The 23,013-nt window shown below is 32.2% G+C and overlaps 2 protein-coding genes and 4 non-coding genes across 6 annotated transcripts; 1 reads left to right on the plus strand and 5 right to left on the minus strand.

The window, feature by feature from the left end:
• Positions 1-5,061: 5,061 nt before the first annotated feature.
• Positions 5,062-8,685, plus strand: LOC145048736 (Cation efflux family protein). The gene is made up of 12 exons (XM_078997319.1): positions 5,062-5,515; positions 5,787-5,856; positions 6,066-6,163; positions 6,323-6,462; positions 6,543-6,658; positions 6,727-6,823; positions 6,892-6,976; positions 7,097-7,159; positions 7,246-7,351; positions 7,435-7,532; positions 8,134-8,225; positions 8,314-8,685. The coding sequence occupies exons 1-12, from the start codon at positions 5,087-5,089 to the stop codon at positions 8,444-8,446; spliced, it is 1,527 nt and encodes a 508-aa protein (XP_078853445.1). The 5' UTR covers positions 5,062-5,086; the 3' UTR covers positions 8,447-8,685.
• A 156-nt stretch (positions 8,686-8,841) lies between these two features.
• On the minus strand, positions 8,842-8,948 carry LOC144999285 (small nucleolar RNA Z103). Its single transcript, XR_013660798.1, has one exon. It is a non-coding gene; the product is annotated as a small nucleolar RNA Z103 (small nucleolar RNA).
• A 150-nt stretch (positions 8,949-9,098) lies between these two features.
• LOC144999283 (small nucleolar RNA Z103) lies at positions 9,099-9,200 on the minus strand. Its single transcript, XR_013660797.1, has one exon. It is a non-coding gene; the product is annotated as a small nucleolar RNA Z103 (small nucleolar RNA).
• A 151-nt stretch (positions 9,201-9,351) lies between these two features.
• Positions 9,352-9,430, minus strand: LOC144999299 (small nucleolar RNA Z155). The gene has a single exon (XR_013660812.1). It is a non-coding gene; the product is annotated as a small nucleolar RNA Z155 (small nucleolar RNA).
• A 72-nt stretch (positions 9,431-9,502) lies between these two features.
• LOC144999289 (small nucleolar RNA R41) lies at positions 9,503-9,597 on the minus strand. Its single transcript, XR_013660802.1, has one exon. It is a non-coding gene; the product is annotated as a small nucleolar RNA R41 (small nucleolar RNA).
• Positions 9,598-17,590: 7,993 nt separating this feature from the next.
• On the minus strand, positions 17,591-21,549 carry LOC144998762 (zinc finger protein GAI-ASSOCIATED FACTOR 1-like). The gene is made up of 3 exons (XM_078958490.1): positions 21,244-21,549; positions 18,957-19,353; positions 17,591-18,869 (listed from the first exon to the last, which is right to left on the minus strand). The coding sequence occupies exons 1-3, from the start codon at positions 21,407-21,409 to the stop codon at positions 17,831-17,833; spliced, it is 1,602 nt and encodes a 533-aa protein (XP_078814616.1). The 5' UTR covers positions 21,410-21,549; the 3' UTR covers positions 17,591-17,830.
• Positions 21,550-23,013: the final 1,464 nt, after the last annotated feature.

Genomic DNA, 23,013 nt, shown 5'->3' on the forward strand with positions numbered 1-23,013 from the left:
TAGAAACATGGACTTAAGAAATTCAATAAGTATTGTTTTCTGAAAGTTAAGATGTTTGTGAATACATGTCGAAGCTAGTGGGAGCATAAGTGTTATGTTTTATAGTAATCATCATGATAGTGGGAGCATAAAAGTTATGATTGTATGATTATTATGGAAAGTATTGCAAGTTGGCAATATTAATTATAGAAAAACAAGAGTTATACCTTGCAAAGTCGTAAGGGTTGTAAAGTTGTTTTGCTATAATGAAGGGAGAGAATATTATGCTTCATTTCAAATCTAAAGGCTTAGGTTGAGAAATGTTAATAAACTTAGCCAAAGGTACATAGGGTGTTCTTAAAATTTCGATTATGATTACGGCATTCCTCTTCACAATTCGAATTTTGAGAACATAGCAAATAAAACATTGTGCATCGTGTCCCATACGCTTCGAGTATAGGATCGATTGCAAATGCTTTAATGTTTGACCATTCTTAAATTTTCCAAATGTCTAGCGCATTTAGAGGGAAAAGTGACTAGAATCGGTTTTGACTAAAATAATTAAACAACTATCAAAGAACAATCCAAAGTTCGACGAGGATTGGTTGCTTGTGAGTAGTTGGAAGCATGGTATTGGATGGACCATATTGACATTATTATGAATAGATAAGATTCTATTAAGAATAAATTGTCATATGGAAAATATGGAAGCGTGTCCATATTGGGAAGTAAATATTGAAAATCTATGACTAGATTAGAAACTTTTATGCAAAAGGATGTTCAAAGGAATGTACTTTGAGTGAGAGACATCATATCTAAGGAATTGTCTTGTAACAATCTTCGATATAAGATTTTGTAACATCATTAGCAATAGTCTTTGTGACTTTGTTGCAGTGACATTACAAAAGGATCGTTACATAAAGTGTTAGAATCTAGCATATTCTATAAGTAGCAAGAATTTGATATTCTTACACTTATGAAAAACAGATTTGGAGTTGTAAAATGAGAATGATTGGAAATGTATCCAATGTGATCTATTTCACAAAGTAAGAACCATAGGTAAACATTGTGTGCATGCTAGGAGCATGGGACAAGTGTAATAATTCAAGTAATAAGTTGATTACCCGAATCGACAAATAATGAGTAATCGATATGGTGATAAATAAAAGGAGTTTTATTTATACTCAAAGGGTTGAGGCCATATGGGATTAGTATTATTCTTATGTTTCACTTTGCATGTTTTGACTTCCAGAATAATTGAGTTTATTAAGAATAATCGAATTATTCAAACGGGCCACAGTCGTTCATATGTTGGAAGTAGGTATGAATGAAGACTGTCGTGAATTGGTGTGTGGATTGTCTAAAAGAGTATTATACATAAGCAAATGTTTGCTGCAACATTCATGAGTGCTTATGAATATGATTTGAGCATTGGATTAAACCCACGCTCACTTGGATCACTCCATGAATTGTATCACGAGTGATTGGTGAGACGATAACATCTTATATTCTTGAAACTGAGATGTGTGAGTTGTATCTTGCTAATCGGTTGCACATTGATAATATGTAAACGTACTAGTAACTTGGTGTTATAAAACGTATTGTTGTATGTGATTTGGTTAGTGAGTGCAAGCAAGCATTGTATCAAAGTTTATCCGTTCCTTTTATTCAAAGCATGTACAATAGAGAAACCTAGATCCAAGTATTAGGGTTTGTATGAGCACATAGGATGTCTTATGACCAAAACCCATCACGTTCTCCCTCCAGGAGACTCTGATTATAACTACCAGGAATTATATTCCGCACTCGGACGTACGGAAAGAGATTGTCTCACAATTTAGGTTAACAAGTTTACGTGTAATGTGTGTGAGTGTAAAACTTTTCTATATGAATGTACTCTTTTTGTACGAGTGTGTTATGTGATGTATCATAAACTATACCTGTTATAGTTTATCTAAAACATTTGTAGTATGTAAGAATTCTTTTATGAAAATGCATTAGTGTTATGAATCCATCAAACTATGCTTTTTATAGCTTAATATATGTGTTCTAAATGAATGAATAATCTTATCATGAATGACTTAGTTTAAGTTTATGATGATAAACTAACAAGGAAACACATTCAATAATTAGAACTTATGATTATACGTTTTGCTCAACATAATACAAAGTGTTATGAAATTTATATGTTGTTAACTAACTTTAACCTTTCTGCACTGTTTTAGAAAAGTCATAGAAAAATCATACAAAGTCGAAAACTAGATCCGTAAATTCCGAGAGTTCCCAAAATGTGTCTAGTTTACTCATAATTTTTATTGTGATTTTTAATGACCTCCAACTTGGGTGAAAAAATCCATAATCGCAGACTGGTCCGGTTTGGTGTTTGAAATGATATGCAGTTTTGTAAAAATCACCATAAATTGTAGAAAAATCGTATGGAGATGTGGAAGTAGTCATTTTAAAGCTAAGAACTTGAACTACTTGCACCTTGTACAGTTTTGAAAACAAAAATGTTTGAGTTGCCCAAAACAGTCCGTGAATGGAGTTGAACTTTTCTGATGAAGGCTGTTAGAAAAGTTTAGTTATGTTCTTGGTGTTTTAACTTGTATCCCCCCGCCCCCCTTAAAACTTGAGAAAACATTAAAATGTAGGGGTATGAACTCACCTTGAGTGGTTTTAGTGGATGAATGTTGGATTAGGGAAGTGTTCAACTCAAGAACACTTGAAGATGCCTTGAAGATTTTCGAGAATCAAGAGTGTGAGAAAGCTTGATAATCAGCCTTGAATCTCGAATTTGATAGAGAAAGTTTGAGAGAAAAGTGGAGTTGGATCCTTGGTGAAATGAGAGCAAATGAGAGAAGTGAGGAGAGAGGATGGATGTTCAATCTCTTAGAACGTGGGAAATGGTGATAATTGAGTGGAAAGGACATTGATGTGACCTAGGTAAGGTGGGGAGGTGTGGTTGGTCATAGAGTGGGTGTGGGAGTGGTTGTTTGTGTCATAAGGTAAAACAAAGTCAACACTCTACCTCTTTGTACTTTACCCGCTAGCTTTTATTATTTAAATAAAGATTTTCATGAAAATATGATTAAATTGTGAATATTTAGGGTTCATTATGTTAAAATATGATTTTGGGTGAAAATCCCGTGTTAAAATAATTAAAAACGGACCTTAAACGCAAAACTAGACGAAAACCGGGAGAAAAGGAGTTTCCAGCGAGACCTCTCGGTCCTAGGCCGAGATTCGGTCCCTTCTGATGCAGAGCCGGAAGCGAAATGGGGCGAACCAGAAGTGAGAGGCGAAGGCGAAGGGCTCAGTCCGAAGTCATCGAAGCGAAATAGACCGAAGGTGGTCAGACCCGAAATGAACAGTACTTTCGGGTTCGGGTGGTGCGCGAGGTTCGGCCCTGAGAGGACCTTCGGGTTCGGTTCTTCCTGGGTGAGGTTCGGGTTCAGCAGATGCTCGGTCCTCTTGGTTTCGGTTCTTAGCAAGTTCGGTCCCTATAGGGACCTTCGATTCTAAGAGGCTTCGGCCCTAATAAGAGGGTTTCGGGTCCTTAAGCCTATTTTACTCGTTTTTACCCCGTTTTAAGCCGTTTTTTACCCAGTTAAGGGTCGAAATGACCCGAATGACTTCAAAAAGTTATGGAAACTTTTGAGAGAGATTTGGGAGAGGTTTCACATACTTGGAGAGATTTGGGAGAGATTCTTGATAAGAAGAGATAGAGTGAAAACGATTGAGAGAGGTTTCATGTGTGGCATTTGTGAGTGTCCGGCTTCGCAATGCAAGGTCCGTAAATCCTGTTAAGCCTTGTTTAAGGATCTTACACACTCCCGATGAGTATGCGACATTGATTTATCGGTTTGGCTCGCCACATACCACAGTTTTAGGTTAAGGAGATCTAGATATTCACACTTTTTGATTTATGATCTCTCATTAGAATAGAGAGTTGTGTAGAAATTACATAATGTAAATTCTAGTACCCACGGGCAAATTGAGTCAAACGGTTTGACTTGTTGACTTTAGTTGACTTTGACTTGACCGAAAATTGATGGTTGTCACAATTGGTGGTGTGCTAATCAACTGAAGAGAAAAGAAGATTGGTGGTGGGTTAATCGTCTCGCTTCAGGTTTGATCTACTTTTGTTTATCGTTTCCGGTGATACAGAGATACACATAGGAAAATGTTGACTATTGATTTTCCAGATTCGCATCGAGTTTTCCGATGAGTCGATGTAATCTATTGTGAGTATATATGAATGAATTTGATGTTTCTAACAAAATCGTGTGGAGTTTGATATGGATATAAGATGAACTTATTTGTTTATTTGAATGTGTGTGTTTTGGTTATGTTATGCTAATCCATTCAATTAAGAACTAATATAAATTGAGATGGTAATGGCATAAGGCTATCTGGAGTGAAACCAATTTCACGTGTAAAAATCCTAGGTGGCACCCCAAGAGACGTGTGAACACCGCCCCCAGGGTCGGTGGGTTGGGTGTGGCGTGAGTGGGAGGACGGAGGACGGAGGAAGACGCTGCATCTTATTGGTGGTGAATCTGCCCCTCACAATTTCCCTCTTTCCCTTTCTTTCTTTTTGCCCCTTTCACCACCAACCCATCGGTGAACACCATTTCAATACTCTGGTGGGTTGGGTGTAGAATGGTGAAATATCTATGTGGCATCCCAAACAACGTGTGACCATTCTGCATGGCCTAATGAGCAAAGATGAAGGCAACAATGGATGTGGCTTGTGATGTCGGTGGCGGATGTTGTATACGAAGGTGACAAGTGATGATTAATACAATTAATGACAATCTTTAAGTTAAACCTAGTCAATTGTCTCTGATGTGCTAATCAAACATCTAAATCAGTAAAATGTTACCTACGTGGCAACAAAACCTGTTATAATTGGTTTAAGAGATTTTTTAGCAGGTAAAATTCAATTTTATGCCTCTGGAATGTCAAAAAAAAAAAAAAAAAAATAATAATAATAATAGTAAATAAATAATATAAGTGGCATTTTAAAACAAATGGACTTTCTTGTTTTTTATTTATTTTTAAAATAGTGGAAAAAAAATCCAAAAGAACTGTTATCGATCGAGGCATGAATGTGCAAAGATGGCAGGGAAAACATTTGAAAGCATTTTCCTGCTTGAAAAATATCGAATTCCTTTATCGCTTCAGGAACATGGGATTCAGACCCTTGGGTGTAAATCTCCTCAAAAAATTTCACAATTCATCGGCACGATCCATTCCTCCATCATTTGCCCACAAGAAAGCGGTGTACCCTTTGATTCCTCGGTTGTACGATCGATCTTCCCCCTACCCTGAAAATCATAGCTTAAAGATCTCTAAGAGGTGGCATGTCGGTCATTCTCATCACCACCACGAGCAAACCAGTCAAGAAGGCGAGAGGATTTTCAGGCTCGGACTACTCTCCGATATCGGGTTAACTGCCGGCAAAGTATTGACGGGTTATTTGTCCGGTAGCACCGCCATCATCGCCGATGCTGCTCATTCTCTCTCCGATGTGGTAATATTTAAATTCAGTAATTATCATTGCTTACTATGTTCTGACTTTCATGTCCACATAATAACTGCAATGGGCAAAATCGATTTCAATTTTGTTGCAGCAAGTAGAGGATACACCAAACATGATTCGCTTCTGGCACTTGCTATAATAGATCTTGAATTTGAAATTTGAAACTAATTTTGCTATGAGTTTATTTATTTAGGTTGTGTTATGTGGCATCGAATTGTTGTTAATGAGAGTAAAAGCAAGTAATGGTTTTGATGTGATGCAGGTGCTTAGTGGTGTTGCTTTGGTATCATTTAGAGCTTCAAGGGTTCCCAAGGACAAAGAACACCCATATGGTCACTTTTGATTTGTACCGACTCTCTTCTCCTTTGATATGTAGATAAAATTAATTTGTGTTGCCTGATTGATTAACAAATAGTATTTCATGATGATATGTGTTTGAGATTCTTTAGTCGGATTAAGGATTTGAATAACAACATTAACATCTGTTTCACATTTGTTTAATTTATGTTTGTTATAATTTGCAAAGTAATTTGATTTTCAGGGCATGGTAAGTTTGAGACTTTAGGCGCACTTGGAATTTCTGGCGTGCTTTTGGTAACAGCTGGGGGTATTGCATGGCATGCTTTGGATGTTTTAGTGGTATTTCTTCTTTCTATGACAGATGCATCATTAATCATATATATATATATATATATATATATATATATATATATATATATATATATATATATATATATATATATATATATATATATATATATACCTGCTTAAGAAGAGTCATGAAATATCATATTGCAGGGGGTACTGTACTCAGCAGCTTCTGATCAACATGTAGGTGGGGGGCATGGGCATGGGCATGGCCATGATCATGGGATTGACATGAATCATCCTGTGCTGGCTTTGAATACTACTATTGTTGCAATTGCTGTTAAGGAAGGGTACTGTACTCGTACTCTAGTTCTAATAGATCAGATAGATCCCTTGAGAGATGTTATCAGTTTATGGATGCAATGCACAGGTTATATTGGATAACAAAGAGGGCAGGAGAGAGGTCTGGCAGTGGATTGATGAAAGCAAATGCATGGCATCATCGTGCAGATGCTGTTTCATCACTTGTTGCTCTTATAGGGGTTGGTAAGAAACATTAAGCACTTTGATTTGACATATGAAAATGGGTATTTATCCATTCATTCATGATTCAGGTGGGTCTATTCTTGGGGTGAGGTTTCTTGATCCCCTTGCTGGGCTTGTTGTCTCTGGCATGATCCTAAAGGCTGGACTACAAACTGGTTACGAGAGGTAATATTTATACTCAAGACTAGAAAGTAGAAACTTGCTATTTATAAGAATTGAATCCCTTTGTCCAGTATTTTGGAGCTGGTGGATGCTGCAATACCATCTCATCATTTGGACCCAATCAGAAAGACAGTGTTACAAGTCAAAGGAGTGGAGGCAAGCTGATCTCATCTTGACCTGTTTGCTGTGTAACTTTGGTCTGATATATATATATATATATATATATATATATATATATATATATATATATATATATATATGTAACATATTACACAGGGATGCAGACACATTAGGGGAAGGAGAGCTGGTTCATATCTGTATCTTGATGTAAAGATCCAGGTGACTTACCTGCCTCATAATCAATTTCATTTTTTAGATACAGAGGGGGGAGGGATTCTTTGTTTGATTGCATTGTTGAATTGCAGGTTGATCCCTTGTGTAGTGTGAGAACAGCACATGAAATTGGTGAAACTGTTCGTTACCAGATTCAGAGTTGCCATCCTCATGTCTCTGAAGTCTTCATACACTTGGGTATTATGTTACTTTTGATTATTGCATAATTTATAACTAAACTAGGATTCTTTATTTTATTAACTTGATGTTTGACTTTGCAGAGCCTAACAATACTACTACTACTCATGTCCAGCAACAAGAAGAAAATAGTAGGATTGAAGAAATGATTACTAATACGCTCACTTCCAACTTCTCTCAGGTATATATTTGTTGAGCCTTTATATATATATATATATATATATATATATATATATATATATATATATATATATATATATATATATATATATATATATATATATATATATATGAAAGCAATGTTTCTAATTCGATAATGGGTTCCAGAAAAATACATATCCAAGTCTCAGGATGAGTTTGTGTTTAGAAACTTGATCAAATAATGAAGTTTTTCAAGCTTTCTTAAGAGCATTAAATTATAAGCCCTATTTTTGAGAAATTATATGACTATATGCTTTATTTGTGAAAAACCAAAAAAAAAAAAACTCTTGTCGAGTGCTTGTAAGTTGTAACTTTAATTTGTGAAAAAGTTTAGATGAAAAGGCTAAAACTTTGCACCAAGCCATATGCTTAAATGGTATTTGGGATTTCATTTCGTTTTGTTGTGTTGATGAAAAAAATCATTAAGTGGATAAGTTTTTTTTTTTTTTTTTAAATACATGTAGAATGTGATAAACTATAACTTGGGTTTTTCGTTTGTGCTTAACAAACATCATCGATGTAAGTGTTTAGTGACAACCATCATTGATGTAAGTGTTTAATGGTATGTTCTTATGTCTCAGAAAATGGTTGTGAAGCATGTAAGAAAACAGAAATTGGAAGGCAAGATTTTGGTCCAAATCGAGGTTTCCATGCCACAAGATAAGACTATTAGGTAAGATTTTTATTTTAATCAATTGCATAATAATAATGGTAATTATTAATTACTAATTAATACTAGTTTTGCTGACTGATTACAACAGTGATGCAATCAAAGTGGCAGAAGAAGCCAAGCGCCATATCTTGCAGTTGCAGGACACCTCCGACTCTAACCCTACTAACCCTATCCCTATCCCTACGCAGGTTCAGGTTACCTTCATCCTGCAACTTGCCTAATGTTACTGACTTGATAAATTCCTAGACACAACAGAATTACAAAAACTGTTTGACTAAAATATGTACTTCTGTTGTAAATTTTTTTATACAGGCAAAACCAGTTAATTCACCAACTTTTTTTTACAAAATATGTACTTCTGTTGCATTTATACTGATGCCATAATAAATTTGGATTTGTTTAGACGAAGTTATTATTGTAACATGATTATTGATATCTTAAGTTAAAGGGGGTTGTGGTAGTTGTTTTGACAATGGTAAAAATATTTAACATGGTTTTTTTTATCACACTTAACTTCAGCATTGAGATTTGCCACCTGCAAAAAAATATGCTGGTGTGGTGTTTTCAGTCTTAACATCACTGTCTCAAGATGATTATCAACACGGAAAAATAAAAAGTGGATCAGATTTCTGGCTTGGATTCTTCTAAAAATTTAGAAGAATATTTAAATAGCGCACAGTATAATCAGCTTCGATCATCTGGGGAAATAATCATCATTTCCACCTTTTTATTCAACATAATAATCCACAATTCTAATTAACAAAAACACAAGTCAGGATTAACTTGGTTAGTGCTTACGAATAAAACCATCAAATATTTGTTGTCCACAAGTACTTCATAAGGTACAAACTAAATGCACAAGTTGGAAAATAGATGGATCAGATTTCTGGCTTGGATTCTCCGAAAAGGAGAATGTTTAAATAGCGCACATTATAATCAGATTCGATCATCTGGGGAAATAATCATCACTTCCATCACTTCCCTTTTTAAGCATAAACCTAATATATCAACTCTGGGAAAATTACTTTTGTCTTTAAATACAAATCCAAATACCAGAAGACGTTAAATAAATTATTAATAATACAAACCAATAAACTTCAGAACTCTTAGAAACATAAGTTTAAACCATTGATCAGATAATTGTAGTCTGGAAGTATTTTTAGATCGACATTATGTTTTCCGACAACTTGCTCATCACCTCAATGACAAAAATTAAAACCAATTGTATATATTAAATAAGAAAAAAAAAAAACACAAATAAGATAATAAATAGTAGATGATGCTCAGAAGGATCCATTGGTTGTTTCTAATCACAAGGAGAAAATCAAGTTTCCCCTCATAAAATAGGTAGTTATAAGCATCACTGCATCTCCACTTCTTTCTCTCCTTCGAGAGATTAATTAACTAAAACCAAAAACGAGACGAAGCGAAGCGAAGCGAAAGCATGTTACAAAAGAGCTACCTGGGCATCTGGTCGGCGATGCCGATGGGGATATAGAATGAATCGAATCGGTTGTGTGTATGTATTTATAGTGTAGTAGTTTCTGTAGATCTGCGGCGGCTGTAATGTGTATACGCTAGGGCACAAAAGAAAAACCCAAGTTATAGTTTATCACCTTCAAATATTAATGGTTGCTTTATACGCCCCTTTCATTTTTATGGTTACGTACGTTTTAGTCCCATCAATATTTTCTATTTCAAAATCTATTTAAAACCATAACACATTTTTCTTTGACGATGTGATCTATCTATATCTATATTTATATATACTTATAAAGGATTTTTATTTTTCATCATATTTATTTGAAACTCTCATGTATTTTTTCTTTCACCACATTTATTTGAAACTTTAATGGCTTTTCAATTTTTTCTAATAATAATTATAAGTTTGTTAATAAGATTAAATACATATCAAACCTAAAATGTAATCGTATACAAACTAAATTTCAATATTAAAATAATATTTTTATTTGTATTTATAAAGTTACATTTTTTAACTTTTAACATATTATACTTAATTTATTAGTTTTAATATATTGTTGGATGTAAACCATTATCATTTTAAATAAATAATTTTGGAACAATATATATAAAATACTTATGTTAATAATTTAAATATAACATTACATGGTAAACTTAAATATGAATTTTGGTTTAACTTAAACAACCCAAAAAAATATTTTATAAATAGTTAAAAGTGATAAATTGTAGTGTTTTTCTAATAATAATTATAAGTTGGTTAATAATGTTAAATAAATATCAAACCTAAAGTGTAATCATAAATAAAATAAATTTCAATTTCAACATAATATTTTTACTTCTACTTATAAAGTTATGTATTTAGCTTTTAACATATTATACTTAATTTATTATATTTAAAATATTGTTGTATGTAACCATAATCAGTTTAAAGATACAACTTTTGAACAGTTTGGATAAAATACTTAAATTATTAATTTAAATATAACATTGCAGTATCAACTTAAATATAAATTTCAGTTCCACTTAAAAAACAAAGAATATTTTGTAAATAGTTAAAAGTGATAAATTGTAATGATAAATGCAAAAACTAAATTGTAATTTAAATTTAACTAAAATATTTTCTAAAGATATTTTTATAATCGATAAAAAAAATTCAAATAAGTGGCTTAAAATAGCTTACAATACCAATAGTTAAAAATAACTCTATATAAATGATTATATTGTTATCTTTAAAATCAAAAAACAATGTTTGATATTTTAAATAATTATAATGATAGAAATTAAAACATTAAGCACATAATTTTTTTAAAATTAATTAGCAATAACAACAACTATAAATAACATTAAACCATATATCATATTTAATTTTATTCACGTGTAACTCGCAGGTAGAAGTCATTTAAACAATTGAGATTATGTAGTTATAATAAATGTATATATTATCATATAATTCAAAATAATCAATATATTATATCAATTTGGTATACGAATTATTATATTAAATTTAACAACAACGTTATTGTTCTATTAAAAAAACATATATTTGTAAAGACTTCAACTATATAGGTATTTCTGCACAACGCGAGGGCATTCGCCTAGTATCTTATAAAGCAAGAATTTTTCTTGAACCTTATTCATTTGAAACTCCAAAAACTATTCAACTTATACAATTTAATTTGAATTTTAAAATTCCCTTCAAACAAGTATACTTAGCCTATAAATACTTACTTTTGTAGAACACATATCCTAAACCAAAAGAAAATCATTTTTTTTGTCTAATTACTGATCACATGTTTTCTATTTTGGTGTAAATCCAAGTCACATATTGTGAATGTAATGTTAAAGCTCAATAGTCTATAATAAGCAATGTACGCGTATTTATCTAATTTATTACTTGATTTTGAAAATGGACAGAGCCTAATTGTTTAATGTATGTTTACCAAAAAAAAAAAAAATTGGTTTGTTCACTTATTGTTTTTTTATTGATGAATAAAGTAGTTGTTAGGTTTGAGGACTTGCTAGCATCTATTTTAAAAATTGACACATGTAATATTTTATTGAGCATACAGGTATGAACAAATCTTTTTGAAAGGTAAGGATATACACCATCCATTTCTTATAAGTTTTTATTATTGGAGGTAAAATTGAATTGGTGAATGGACCAATCAAGGGTGAGGATTTAACTTCAAGTTTTACGATTCCAACTCTACTTAAAATGTTATATGTATAATTTTTTGAAATGATTTATAAACACTCTCAGATTGAACAAATATTTAAGTTGAAGATTACCTCACATTTGAACAATATGCATGTTTTTGTGTTGAAGTTCATGTTGAAATGTAGAAATTCACTTTAACGAGTAGATGAGTTTACCGCCTTTTGAGAAATTTGGTAGTTTTTTGTGTTATATATTTTGTAAGATGTTTTAATGAAATATACGAATGTGTTGATGTTTTTAAAGATGATGCCCAAAACTTAACCCTTTACCATCGTTAGTTTTTGTTGGTTTGTTGTATAAGTTGTATCTCTTGGTTTTTAATTCTATTGTTTTTTATTTCTATTCGCACGGTTTATATTCTTGAAATGATCAATGCAACAATTTTCTTAAGTCAACACTAATATAGTAACGAATCAAACATATTAGTAGTTATAAAACAATGTTTGAGCTTTTATTAAAAGACACATGCTCTAACAACCTACTTGCACAACTTAAACCTACAAAAAAATTCTTAATAATTAATAATAGAAATGATAATAAATTTTGAAACTATAAAACAAACACCTAACAACAAATACCAATATTGTTAAAATATATATCTTTTTAGTTATTCACTAACCTTGGATTTTATTTTATAATAAATGTCTTCTTAATGCATATTATTCATTTAAAAGTTACACAAACTTTTGAACTTTGGCGTAATTAACCACACATACTCATTTTTCTAACTTAATTAAATCATTCACTTTCACTTTATTACTTTGATCTTTTTAATACATTAGAATCATTTATTAGTCTAAATTGAAACAAACTCTTCAATATTCAAGCTAATATATACATATAATTTATTGGTGTTGGTGATTTTAGTGTCACTATATCATTTTAAGTAACTGGAACTAACATGTGAACTAAGGGGCTTCATAATTTGTACTCTAATATATGTACGGTGTTGTGAGGAATGCACGCATGTATAAGATTGAATTAGAAGCCGGTTCGACGACTAGTCAGGGGTCCGGGGGCAGCGCCCCTTTGGCAGGGTTTAGGGGCAGCGCCCCTGGCTAGGATCCCGCTGAATTTTACATATGAGAACATAGTGGAAAATTCAACTTCTTGAGGGTGATTATGGTAAAACTAACGAAACTCGTTAGTTTTGGTAACCCTAAATCCTCATTAAATCCGGATTAACATTACTTGCTTTCAAAGCAACTAATGACGGCCTAACCCTAATCTCGTTTAATATATTTTACCATGCTGTTCTGAGGGCCTAGGGGTAGTCTAGATTGTAAAGCTGTGGACCCAGTGCATGTTGTTCTGTTTTGATTGGTATGATATGCTAATGTTGATATTGATATGTGAACTGTATGTGTATCGGTATTTTGGGGTAACTCAGTAAGCTTTCGGGCTTACAGTTTCAGTTTATCGTTTCAGGTACATCAGGGGATCGCGGCAAGGCCAAGGTGTGATCGTACAACTCCTCCTATTATGTTATTTTTGGGGACAAGACTTTGATAAACAATGTTTTGAAAACAAAGTTGTAATATTTTGATGAACTTGATATGTTTTTTAAAAGTTTAAATTTGTTTGAAATTTTGGATGTTACAGATAGATGATTTGTGAGATAGTTATATATGATATATATATATATATATATATATATATATATATATATATATGTATATATATATATATATATATATATATATATATATATATATATATATGCCAATATATGTTATTTATGTACACATGGTTATTTGTTTGATGGTTGGGTTGAGACAGTCCTGCTATGTGCTGAAGGGCAACACACCCGATGAGTGGTTCGGATAGACTGTGGGCCTGCATGACGGTCCAGTCATACCGAAGGCTCAGGATAGATCCAGATATACTGTAGGACTTGCAAGGCGGTCCAGTTAGGCTGAAGGTCAAGTATACATGTTGTTGTTAACTATTATATATATATATATATATATATATATATATATATATATATATATATATGGTATTATCAGTGTGGTATTGGTATTTTGGGGGTAACTCACTAAGCTCTCGGGCTTACAGTTTCAATTTATTGTTTCAGGTACATCAAGAGATCGTGGCAAGGCAAAGACGTGATCGTACCACTCCTCATCCTTATGATTTTGTTTCTGGGACACTCTGATGAATAATATTTTGAAAACAATTTGTATAACACTATTTGGTTTTTAATGGATAAAAAAGTTAAAAATTTGGTTTAAGTTTTTAGATTTTTCATTAGCTGTTTCATTGTTGGCTGCAGCTCTGATATTGTCATATTTATACATATTTTAGACAATATTTATTTACATTTTTATTGATTTTTTGATTATTTGCATAGAATAACGGTACTTATGAGTTTAAATTGTTATTTTGCATCCAAATAGAAGCATCTTCAAAGATAAGGACTGAAATTGACAGACTATGGAACTTTGGAGGATTGAAGAAAAGAAGAACGGAAAATCACCCAAAAGATGTACTCACGATGTGAATAAGTCATGGTTCACGACGTGAGTGGAGAGTTCTAGAAGATATGCATGCAGGCGGAAGAGTCTTTGCCGAACACGTTTATCCCATATTCACGACGTGAATCCTCGTGAACTCGGGAAATTAGAAAACTATAAATTCCCTTGTCCATTACGACTTGAGGAATTTTTGGCTGATTGAAGGGTTTCCATAAGACGATTTTTAGCAGAGGAGAAGTTCTGAAAAAAGGTTTTCAACACCAAAGGAGTAGAGCTTCATAATTTAGTTTACTTATTTGATACTTATGAACATGTTTGCCTATTTAGTTTGTGTTTGTTTGTTAGTTGCTATTATGAGCAACTAAATCTAGCTACTCTTGTTTAGCTAGATGAAGCTTCTAACTTATGAATAGCTTAATTTTACATGGATTTGTTTAGTTGGTAAATTGCTTGTGTTTGATTTATTGTTACCTAGCATGCTTATGTTTGTTTCTTTAGTTGTTTAGATTCATGTTCTGCGTAGCTTAGTGACCATCAACTGCATGAACTTGTTTACCTAATGATTCAGTGAACATTAAATTGTTAGAGCTAGGATTGACCAATCTTAGTTAGTAATTAAAGTAAATAAATTTAGTTGTGCTAGAGAACGTAGATTATGACTATAATTGCATTTGCATAATAAATCTTACATAGCATATTCATAATCATAATTGGTTATGTGTTTAATTGTGTGTGACCATACATAATTTTACATGAATTAATTAATTATTGGTAAAGTTAGACTTAAATTACTAATATAATAATAACCAACTTGATAATCCATAATTATTAGCTAGCCATAAGGAGGAAGTGGATTCGAACTAAACAAGAGTGTTTTTACTTATTGATTGAATTTTAGTTAAGTTCGCCTGATTTTGTAAAATCAGATAAAACCCTTTTTAAACTTGTTAATAATTAGGTTAATTTGATAGCAAGTAGATTAATTAGTAACACCGTTCCATGTGACCGATACCTAACTTTCCCAAGCTATACTATAATCTGACTAGGTACACTGCCTATAGGTTTATAGTTAGTCTAAGTTTGTTAGGTTATAGAGATTAAAATTAGTGGGTACTTTTGTGCACATCAAGTTCCTCTGTTGTTTTTAGCAGGCACCAACGTCCTATCGGGATTGTTCTTGGTATCTGGCTCGGAGCATTCACGAGCAAAATGACATGGATCGTGATAGTTGTAGCACCGAAGCTTGCTCTTGTTGAACCTCACCTTTTTCTCCACGTTCATTCCCCAGTTGTTATACCCTGTGCGTTGAGTAAACTTTGTTGCCCTGAACATCACCATAGATATTTGCCACATGATATCCATCTCTTCCACGTCCTCATGATGAATCTGATCCAGTTCTCCAACCATGATTAGAGGAGCTAAATCTCCTGCCAAGAGAGCATTGTAGCAATTCATGAACCCAACCAATAAAGTCGTGTTCTCTTTATCTTCTTTTGGAATTGATGAAGTATGAGCTGCAAACGTGGTGTTAGAACTTGAACCAGAAGAACTTGAAGGGGCTAATTGAACCTTCTAGCTCCTTCTTCTTCTTCAAGCTTCAAAAACACACAAATATTACTCAAGAATGGCTCACACGCTCAAAAAAAGCTCTAGGGTTTCATGGATTATGGTTTGGGACATGGAGGCTGGAAATAAGGCCATAAGGTGGGGATTAAGATGCTTAAATAGGGTGCAAAACCCTAAAATTAGGGTTTTACTATGGCAGATCTACTCGCTGATTTGACGGCTCTTAACTCGTAAAGTAGTTTGCTTAAACCTCATGTCCAATCTCGTTTCTATTGGACGAGTATGGGGCTCCCAACTCGTCAGTAGCTCTACAAAAATAAATAATTTATAATTAAATGCGTACCAAAAATCAGGCGTTACAAAAGATGAGAGGAATGATGAGAGATGAAAGATGATATAGATGATGAGAGGTGAAAATGACGAGAAGCCTTGACCAAGCAATGGTACAATCATCTAACAGAGTATAGATGGTAACCACAAACTATTTTAGACAGTCCGATGGAACACTAGCAGACTCACAACCTGTAGGTGTTATGAACGATGTGTTCACTACAGTCACTACTCCAAAAACCCATTGACATGTATTATGGGTGGACTCCCTAAAACAATATTGTCAATAAAAGAGATAAACCTTGACAACTATGGATTTAGTGCCTCAGAAACGAACATTGACAGCTATGAACTTAGTTCCTTACAAATAAATGTGGCAATTATTGATTTAGTGCCCTGTAGATTAACATCGACAACTATGGACTTAGTTTATGTTATATAAACCCTGGCAACAATGGACTTCGTGCCTATTCCTTAGGACAATCCTTAGGAATAAATATTAAGGATTAGAGAAGATATTTAAGAATTGAGAAGATAATAGGATGGGTAACTGGGTTAATTGTTTGATGATTAAACATAATAACATTATTATTGTGGGTTTAAAACCCTATGTACTCACCAGGTTTCATAACCTAACCCACTCAGTTTATTTGTATCACTTGTATCGATACAAAACTATATTATACTGAGAGATTAAAGGAGATGTAAATCACTAGTGTAAATGAATGTAAGGTCTGTTTATGCTTATGTTTCTGTATTGACGATGACATCCCAAAGTTTTAATATAAACAAAACACATTTCTTCGGAAATGCTTTGATAATATTATTATCATGTTTTATGGGAACAAATTCCGCAATATTATTCTTTAAATGAATATTCTGATTTTCAAATAAGTATAAATAAATTTTTTAAAATGACCATGAATTTGAGGATGTCACATCACATCATTTTCTCAAAGAGTTTTTTTGTTCCTCAGAACATTAGAACTTCCGCATATCCCCTCTTTTAAAAGCATAACAAATAAACTGTTTTTTAATCTATTTTTCCATTAATCAATAGAACATGATTAGGCAGAGTTATTGTCTTACAAATTATTTTTTATTTAAATGTTTTAAAAGATAGCTAAAACTTAAATTCTACTTTGTCATCTTATTTGCTAATTTAAATATTATATTTATTAAAGTATTTATTTATCACTTTGTAACAATGTTTTTCTAGCTTCTTGTTAGTTTGATAAAATTCTGCTGTTAAAGAAAAGATTAATCTAAACAACCAATATGAAAAAAATATTAGGTGAAATAAACAAAATATTCTATCATTTTTCCGCAAAACTTAATACTACCTCTATGATTATGAATCCATAATTATTACAAGGTTAGTTTGACTCTTCGAGTGTTTGAGTCTGGCGGGTCCCATTATCCCAATTAGATTTTTTTAGCCCATGAGGTCCATTATGATTGTGAGTCCCAAACTACTTGATCGTATCAAAAAAGAACTTTTGAAAATTAATGGGCTTTTATCTCTTGGTTTATTATTCCCAAATGGGTTTTTCATGGGCTGAAGACTCACCATGAATAAGTTCTTGCTGAAAAGGATTCATTACTTGGCTTGTTGCTTCGAACCCGTTGAATCTTTGTTCTTGTTCCTGAGTATTTAGTGATCTTGCTCCTCCGATCCCTAAGAAATCAACCGTTAACATGTCATTGCCGCCTAACTTTGACGCCATACTCAGTTTCCCTCTCCCTTGAATCAAGGTTGAGTTTTCATCACTTCTATCTTCATGATTTTCCATGTTCTTTGTAGTATCATGATCTTGATGACCTCCCATCAACAATTCACTGTAAATTCCCAAATCATTCATATTTGGATTAGGGCCAGACCCGAATGAATCTTGTGGGTTGGGCTTTTGCAAGGGATTATAGCCTTCACTTCCGTCATTGATTCCAATAATACTTGTATGATTAGGTTGGATGTGAAAACTATCATAACCCCCTGTTTGTTGAATTCCATAAGGTGATACAGGCTTTGACCTAAGTGAATTGAGTTGATCCGGGCCTGTCATGCTCGTAACAAAACTCTTTTGCATCATTGGAGAATTAACGCCATTGCTTGCAGTAGCACCCATTTGGGCCGCTTTTTGAAGCAACGCTGTAGCAGACATATGGCCTGCGAGACCAGGAAGTAGTCCCCCAACCTTACTATCTTGTTGGAAGTATCCGTAGCCCAACGATCCATTTGTCGAGCTAAGTTGTAACCCTGAAGACGATGAGGACCCACCTCTTGGGTTTCCAAAAAGGGTACCGGAACTACTCGAATACATGTCTGCTGACATGTTTAAAGGCTTGAATGGCACTGGAACCAAGTCTTGACGAGGCAATGATTTAATCGAGGCTTTTGGTTCATAATTGTTAAAATCGGGTAAACCCATTAACATGTTCCCAGAGTCGATTGAATTTGATGACATTATATGATCATGCATATGTTGAGGTTGTAACATCCCTTGGTTCACCTTGTTGTTTTCTTCGGCTAATGCATCACAAAATGCTCTATGAGTTATAAAGCTATCTCTCCTGCACATTAAAAAAAAAAAAAAGCATAAATTCATGACCCATAAGCTTTCATATTAAAAGATAAAACCACTAGTTTGGAAACCAAACCTTGAGAATATGGTACCACAATCACACTTATATTCTCGAGTGCCGCATGTCTTTTGATGAGCTTTCCAATCAGATTGAACCGCATATTTCTTGGAACACTTGTCACATTTCCATTTTTTCTCTCCATGTTTCCTGCTATAATGCTTTTTTATCCCTGTGAGGTCGCCTAGTGCTCGAGCTGGATTGTGATGAACACAAGATGGCTCTGGGCATACATACACTCGCTTCCTAGTCTCTGTGCTAGTTCTTTGTCTTAGTTTCCATGGAAGATTATGGCCTCGTCGGTGCAATTGTAGGTTTTGGTCTCTCTGAAACCCTTTGTTGCAGATTTCACACACAAATCTGTTGGTTGCCATGAGTGTCGTTGGTGATAAAGCAATAACTTCTGCTGTAGGATCTGTGTTACAAAATAAAAAAATAAATTAAGTATTAGAATTATTCTAATTATATTAATTAATTATGAAGATCATAATAAATGTGCACAATCCTATGTATATGTATTTAAGAAAGGTGATGATCATAACAATTTATCTTTTATTTAGTTGTACGGTACAACCATCATCTAAAGCACAAATTGTTATCTATAACTAAAAAATATTATACACAAATCATTCTCTAAGAATGGGTCTTTTAAGTTATATTTAATCGTGAGAAATTTAAAAATTACATGTCTGTAAATGTGATTCGTGTTTTAAAAAATTAAAAAAACTTTCAATATCTATATCTATACCATACTATATTATTAAATATATTATCATATCTTGAATTTTAAAAGGTATAAGTTAGAAATTTTTTTGTACAAATCATACATAAATAAATAAATCATTAATACTTGATAAAAATATGAAGACATAAATAATAAAGATTATTAATAAATTCAATTCAACTTGTAGCAAAATAAAAATATTGAAGTCATGTATATGAATTAATTAACATATAGACAATATAAATATAAGGTCTAAAAATAGATATTTTACTTAAAATTAATAATTTTTTATTACTTAATAACTAATAATATATTTTAATAATTATTTCCCCGTAAAAAAAACTATTAACCATAAGAGCTATTTGATGTCGTTATTTTACGCGGGCTCACATCTAGTATCTATTGAGTCATTTTATATTTTTTCGTGATGTTATTAGTATCCGTCGACGATTGTTCCTGTATGTTAATTTTTTTTAAAAGTGAATATTATTTAATATTAATTATGTTGCTATAAATATTTATTTCTTATTCTTATTTATTATTAAATTGGTATTTTGAAGATTTAATGCATGGCATGTCCATTAGCCGATTTATTTGGATGGTTAATTATGAAGCGAATAAGTCCATAAGATATATAGCATAACTAGTGTTTAAAATACTTTTATTCAACAATGGCAATTGAAAAGACAAGATGTTAGCTTATTTTATTTCATTTTATTTTTTAATTTCAGATATATTCTTTTATTATCTATCTAAAAAAAAATATATATTAATCTAAAAAAAATCAAATATAATTGTATAATAATCACTTTCATTATAAGCTGATTAAAATATATATATATATATATATATATATATATATATATATATATATATATATATATATATATATATATATATATATATAATAACAAGTGTAAACAACATACCAACTTTAACAAACTAGAATGGTATAGTATATATATTTTTATTTCAACCTATACATTTTGAGTTTACCGAAATATAAGGCTATAGTGTGTAGCAGATTTTTTACCAATGAAAAAGGTATGCCATATAGATACCATGTAAGCATTGTATTTCTTAACAATTTTTGCCTATGATAATGGTGTATTAATTTTTTTACCTATGAAATTAAAAAAAAAAAAAAAAATTAAGTTTACAAGTGACCAATCAAGAGCCACAATGTAATCAAAAGTCCAATTTACCACGGGTGGAAGAACACCGACGGCATCATACCGCGGGTAAAAAAAGAAGTGGGGGCGGTGTTACTGCCGAAAAAAAAGGCCGAATTAAATTACCGGCGGTAACATCTTTACGACACCTTTCAGTCTAAGATACAAAAACAAGTTTCACATTATTAATTATTAATCACTTTAACTTACTTCGGCAATGAATTGTATATGAATTCGTAAAGACACTAAAAGGATTTGTGTTCTAATTAACACCATATATCAATTTGTACACTAATTATTATATATATATATATATATATATATATATATATATATATATATATATATATATATATATATATATATATATATATATATATATATATATATATATATATATATATAAAACCTGGAGTTCCTGGTAGGTTTCTTTTCTTTTTAGGAGGAGGTGGGAGTGAAGTGGTTGCATTGCTAGAATTTCCGCCATGGAAATGGTTCTTCAAGTTTTGAACTTGCTTTCCTTGAGCTTCTTCTGCTGACGAAAAACTCCCTTCATCTCCTGTAATATTCGACATAATTTTTTTTGTTGCCAAAAATTCCACCAAAATTTGGTGTAATTTATTGCTTGTTCTTTTTTATATGGAGCAAGAGAAAAGCTATCTAGAACCTTCAAAACCAGAAGATGAATTCTGGTTTGAATTATTGAAGGAGAAGAAGGAGGTTTGCATGTATTATGTGTCATTGTTTGGCTTATATATATATTTATATACATATATAAGTGTTCATACGACACCACCCTCCTTCAAACCCCACCACTACCCTTAACCCTAAACTTTTAGTAATATACTAATATTATAATCATTTATATAATTGTCTTTAAATGATGACCTGATTAAATCTTAACTTCTACAATGTTTATTTTTGCAAAATTCAGGAGAAAATCCATTTTCAGTTTTTTAAAGAGTCAAATACAAAAAATGACATATCGTTCACGATAAAAAAAAAAAACTATCATATTCTAAAATATCCTGTAAAAGTTTATACTATTTAAAAAGAATTATCATAAACTTCACGATAAAAACTAACATTTGGTAACTTATAAAAAACGAATCAATTATTTACAATCGTGTGTCAACTGGAAAAGCTCTTTAATTTTGTTGTTACTCTCCCTTTTGTACCTATTCTAAATTTCATCATGAATTAAAGATAATTTACTGTATTGCTTATTTTCTAAGCAACAGAAATAAAATACACATCTCAAAATGTAGATTAAACTTCTTGGTTTTGGATTCATGTAAGTTTTCCACACCAATAAAGTTCGTTAATTGGTATGCGTTAGAGCTAGATGTACAATACCGGTTTTATAACGGTTCCAGTTTATTTATTTATTTAATTTTTTTTAAAGAATGGTTTTAGTTATAATCGGTTTGGTTTTTTTGAAGTGAAATTGTGTTAAAAAACCATTTTTATAGCTCGGTTTCGGTTATAATCTGCTCAATTTTTTTCGATAGATTTAAAAAAATTGGTTTGAAATGTGCACCTCCAGTTAGACCCTTAGAGGTCTACTTAGTTTTGTGGTTGAAATCTTAGGTTTTAGAGTGTGTGACTCTTTTAACAACTACATGTTGGTGATTTTAGGGTCGTTAAACATTTTGTGTAATTGAAATTATTATGTGAGCTAACTATTTATGATTTGTACTCTATATTATATGTTCGGTGTGTGCGGAGTGTACACATATTTAATATCGAATTATAAGTTAATACAACAAAATTACGGGGGTTAAGAGGGCAGAGCCCCTGGCTATGGCCTTGCTGACCGACTGATGAGCGGGATCTAGGGGCAACGCTCCAAAAGATCATCAAAATTTTGAATTAGTATCGTAGTAGAAAATCCAAATTTTAGTGGGTGATTATTGGTAAAACGGACAAATCTCGCAAGTTTTGGAAACCACTGATTATGCCATTAATTTTGTGATTTACTTAACTAATTTAGAAGACAGAAACTCTAATTATCAAGTATAAAATATGACTCTTCTTTTGAGTCGGATCACAACCTTCTCAACTCTTCTTCTTCTCTAATGAACTCAGAATTCTTTAGCAATTTAACTTACGTTCTCGTGCTCAGATTCGTAAGTGTCCATTTGGATTATTCTATACTGGATTTCTTATAACTCGGGCA

This window comes from Lactuca saligna, chromosome 5 (assembly GCF_052625555.1).
Source record: "Lactuca saligna cultivar CGN05327 chromosome 5, ASM5262555v1, whole genome shotgun sequence".
Taxonomy (NCBI): Eukaryota; Viridiplantae; Streptophyta; class Magnoliopsida; order Asterales; family Asteraceae; genus Lactuca; species Lactuca saligna.

Excerpts from the sequence above, each read along its gene's own strand:
- LOC144998762 (XM_078958490.1), bottom strand. The coding sequence starts at position 21,409 with ATGTCGAATATTACAGGAGATGAAGGGAGTTTTTCGTCAGCAGAAGAA. Across the intron at positions 19,354-21,243 it reads AAACCTACCAGGAACTCCAG|ATCCTACAGCAGAAGTTATT; the intron begins GTTTTATATATA and ends TTTGTAACACAG. Across the intron at positions 18,870-18,956 it reads TGTGGTACCATATTCTCAAG|GAGAGATAGCTTTATAACTC; the intron begins GTTTGGTTTCCA and ends TTTAATGTGCAG.
- LOC145048736 (XM_078997319.1), top strand. The coding sequence starts at position 5,087 with ATGAATGTGCAAAGATGGCAGGGAAAACATTTGAAAGCATTTTCCTGC. Across the intron at positions 6,164-6,322 it reads ATGCTTTGGATGTTTTAGTG|GGGGTACTGTACTCAGCAGC; the intron begins GTATTTCTTCTT and ends ATCATATTGCAG. Across the intron at positions 7,160-7,245 it reads ATCTTGATGTAAAGATCCAG|GTTGATCCCTTGTGTAGTGT; the intron begins GTGACTTACCTG and ends GTTGAATTGCAG.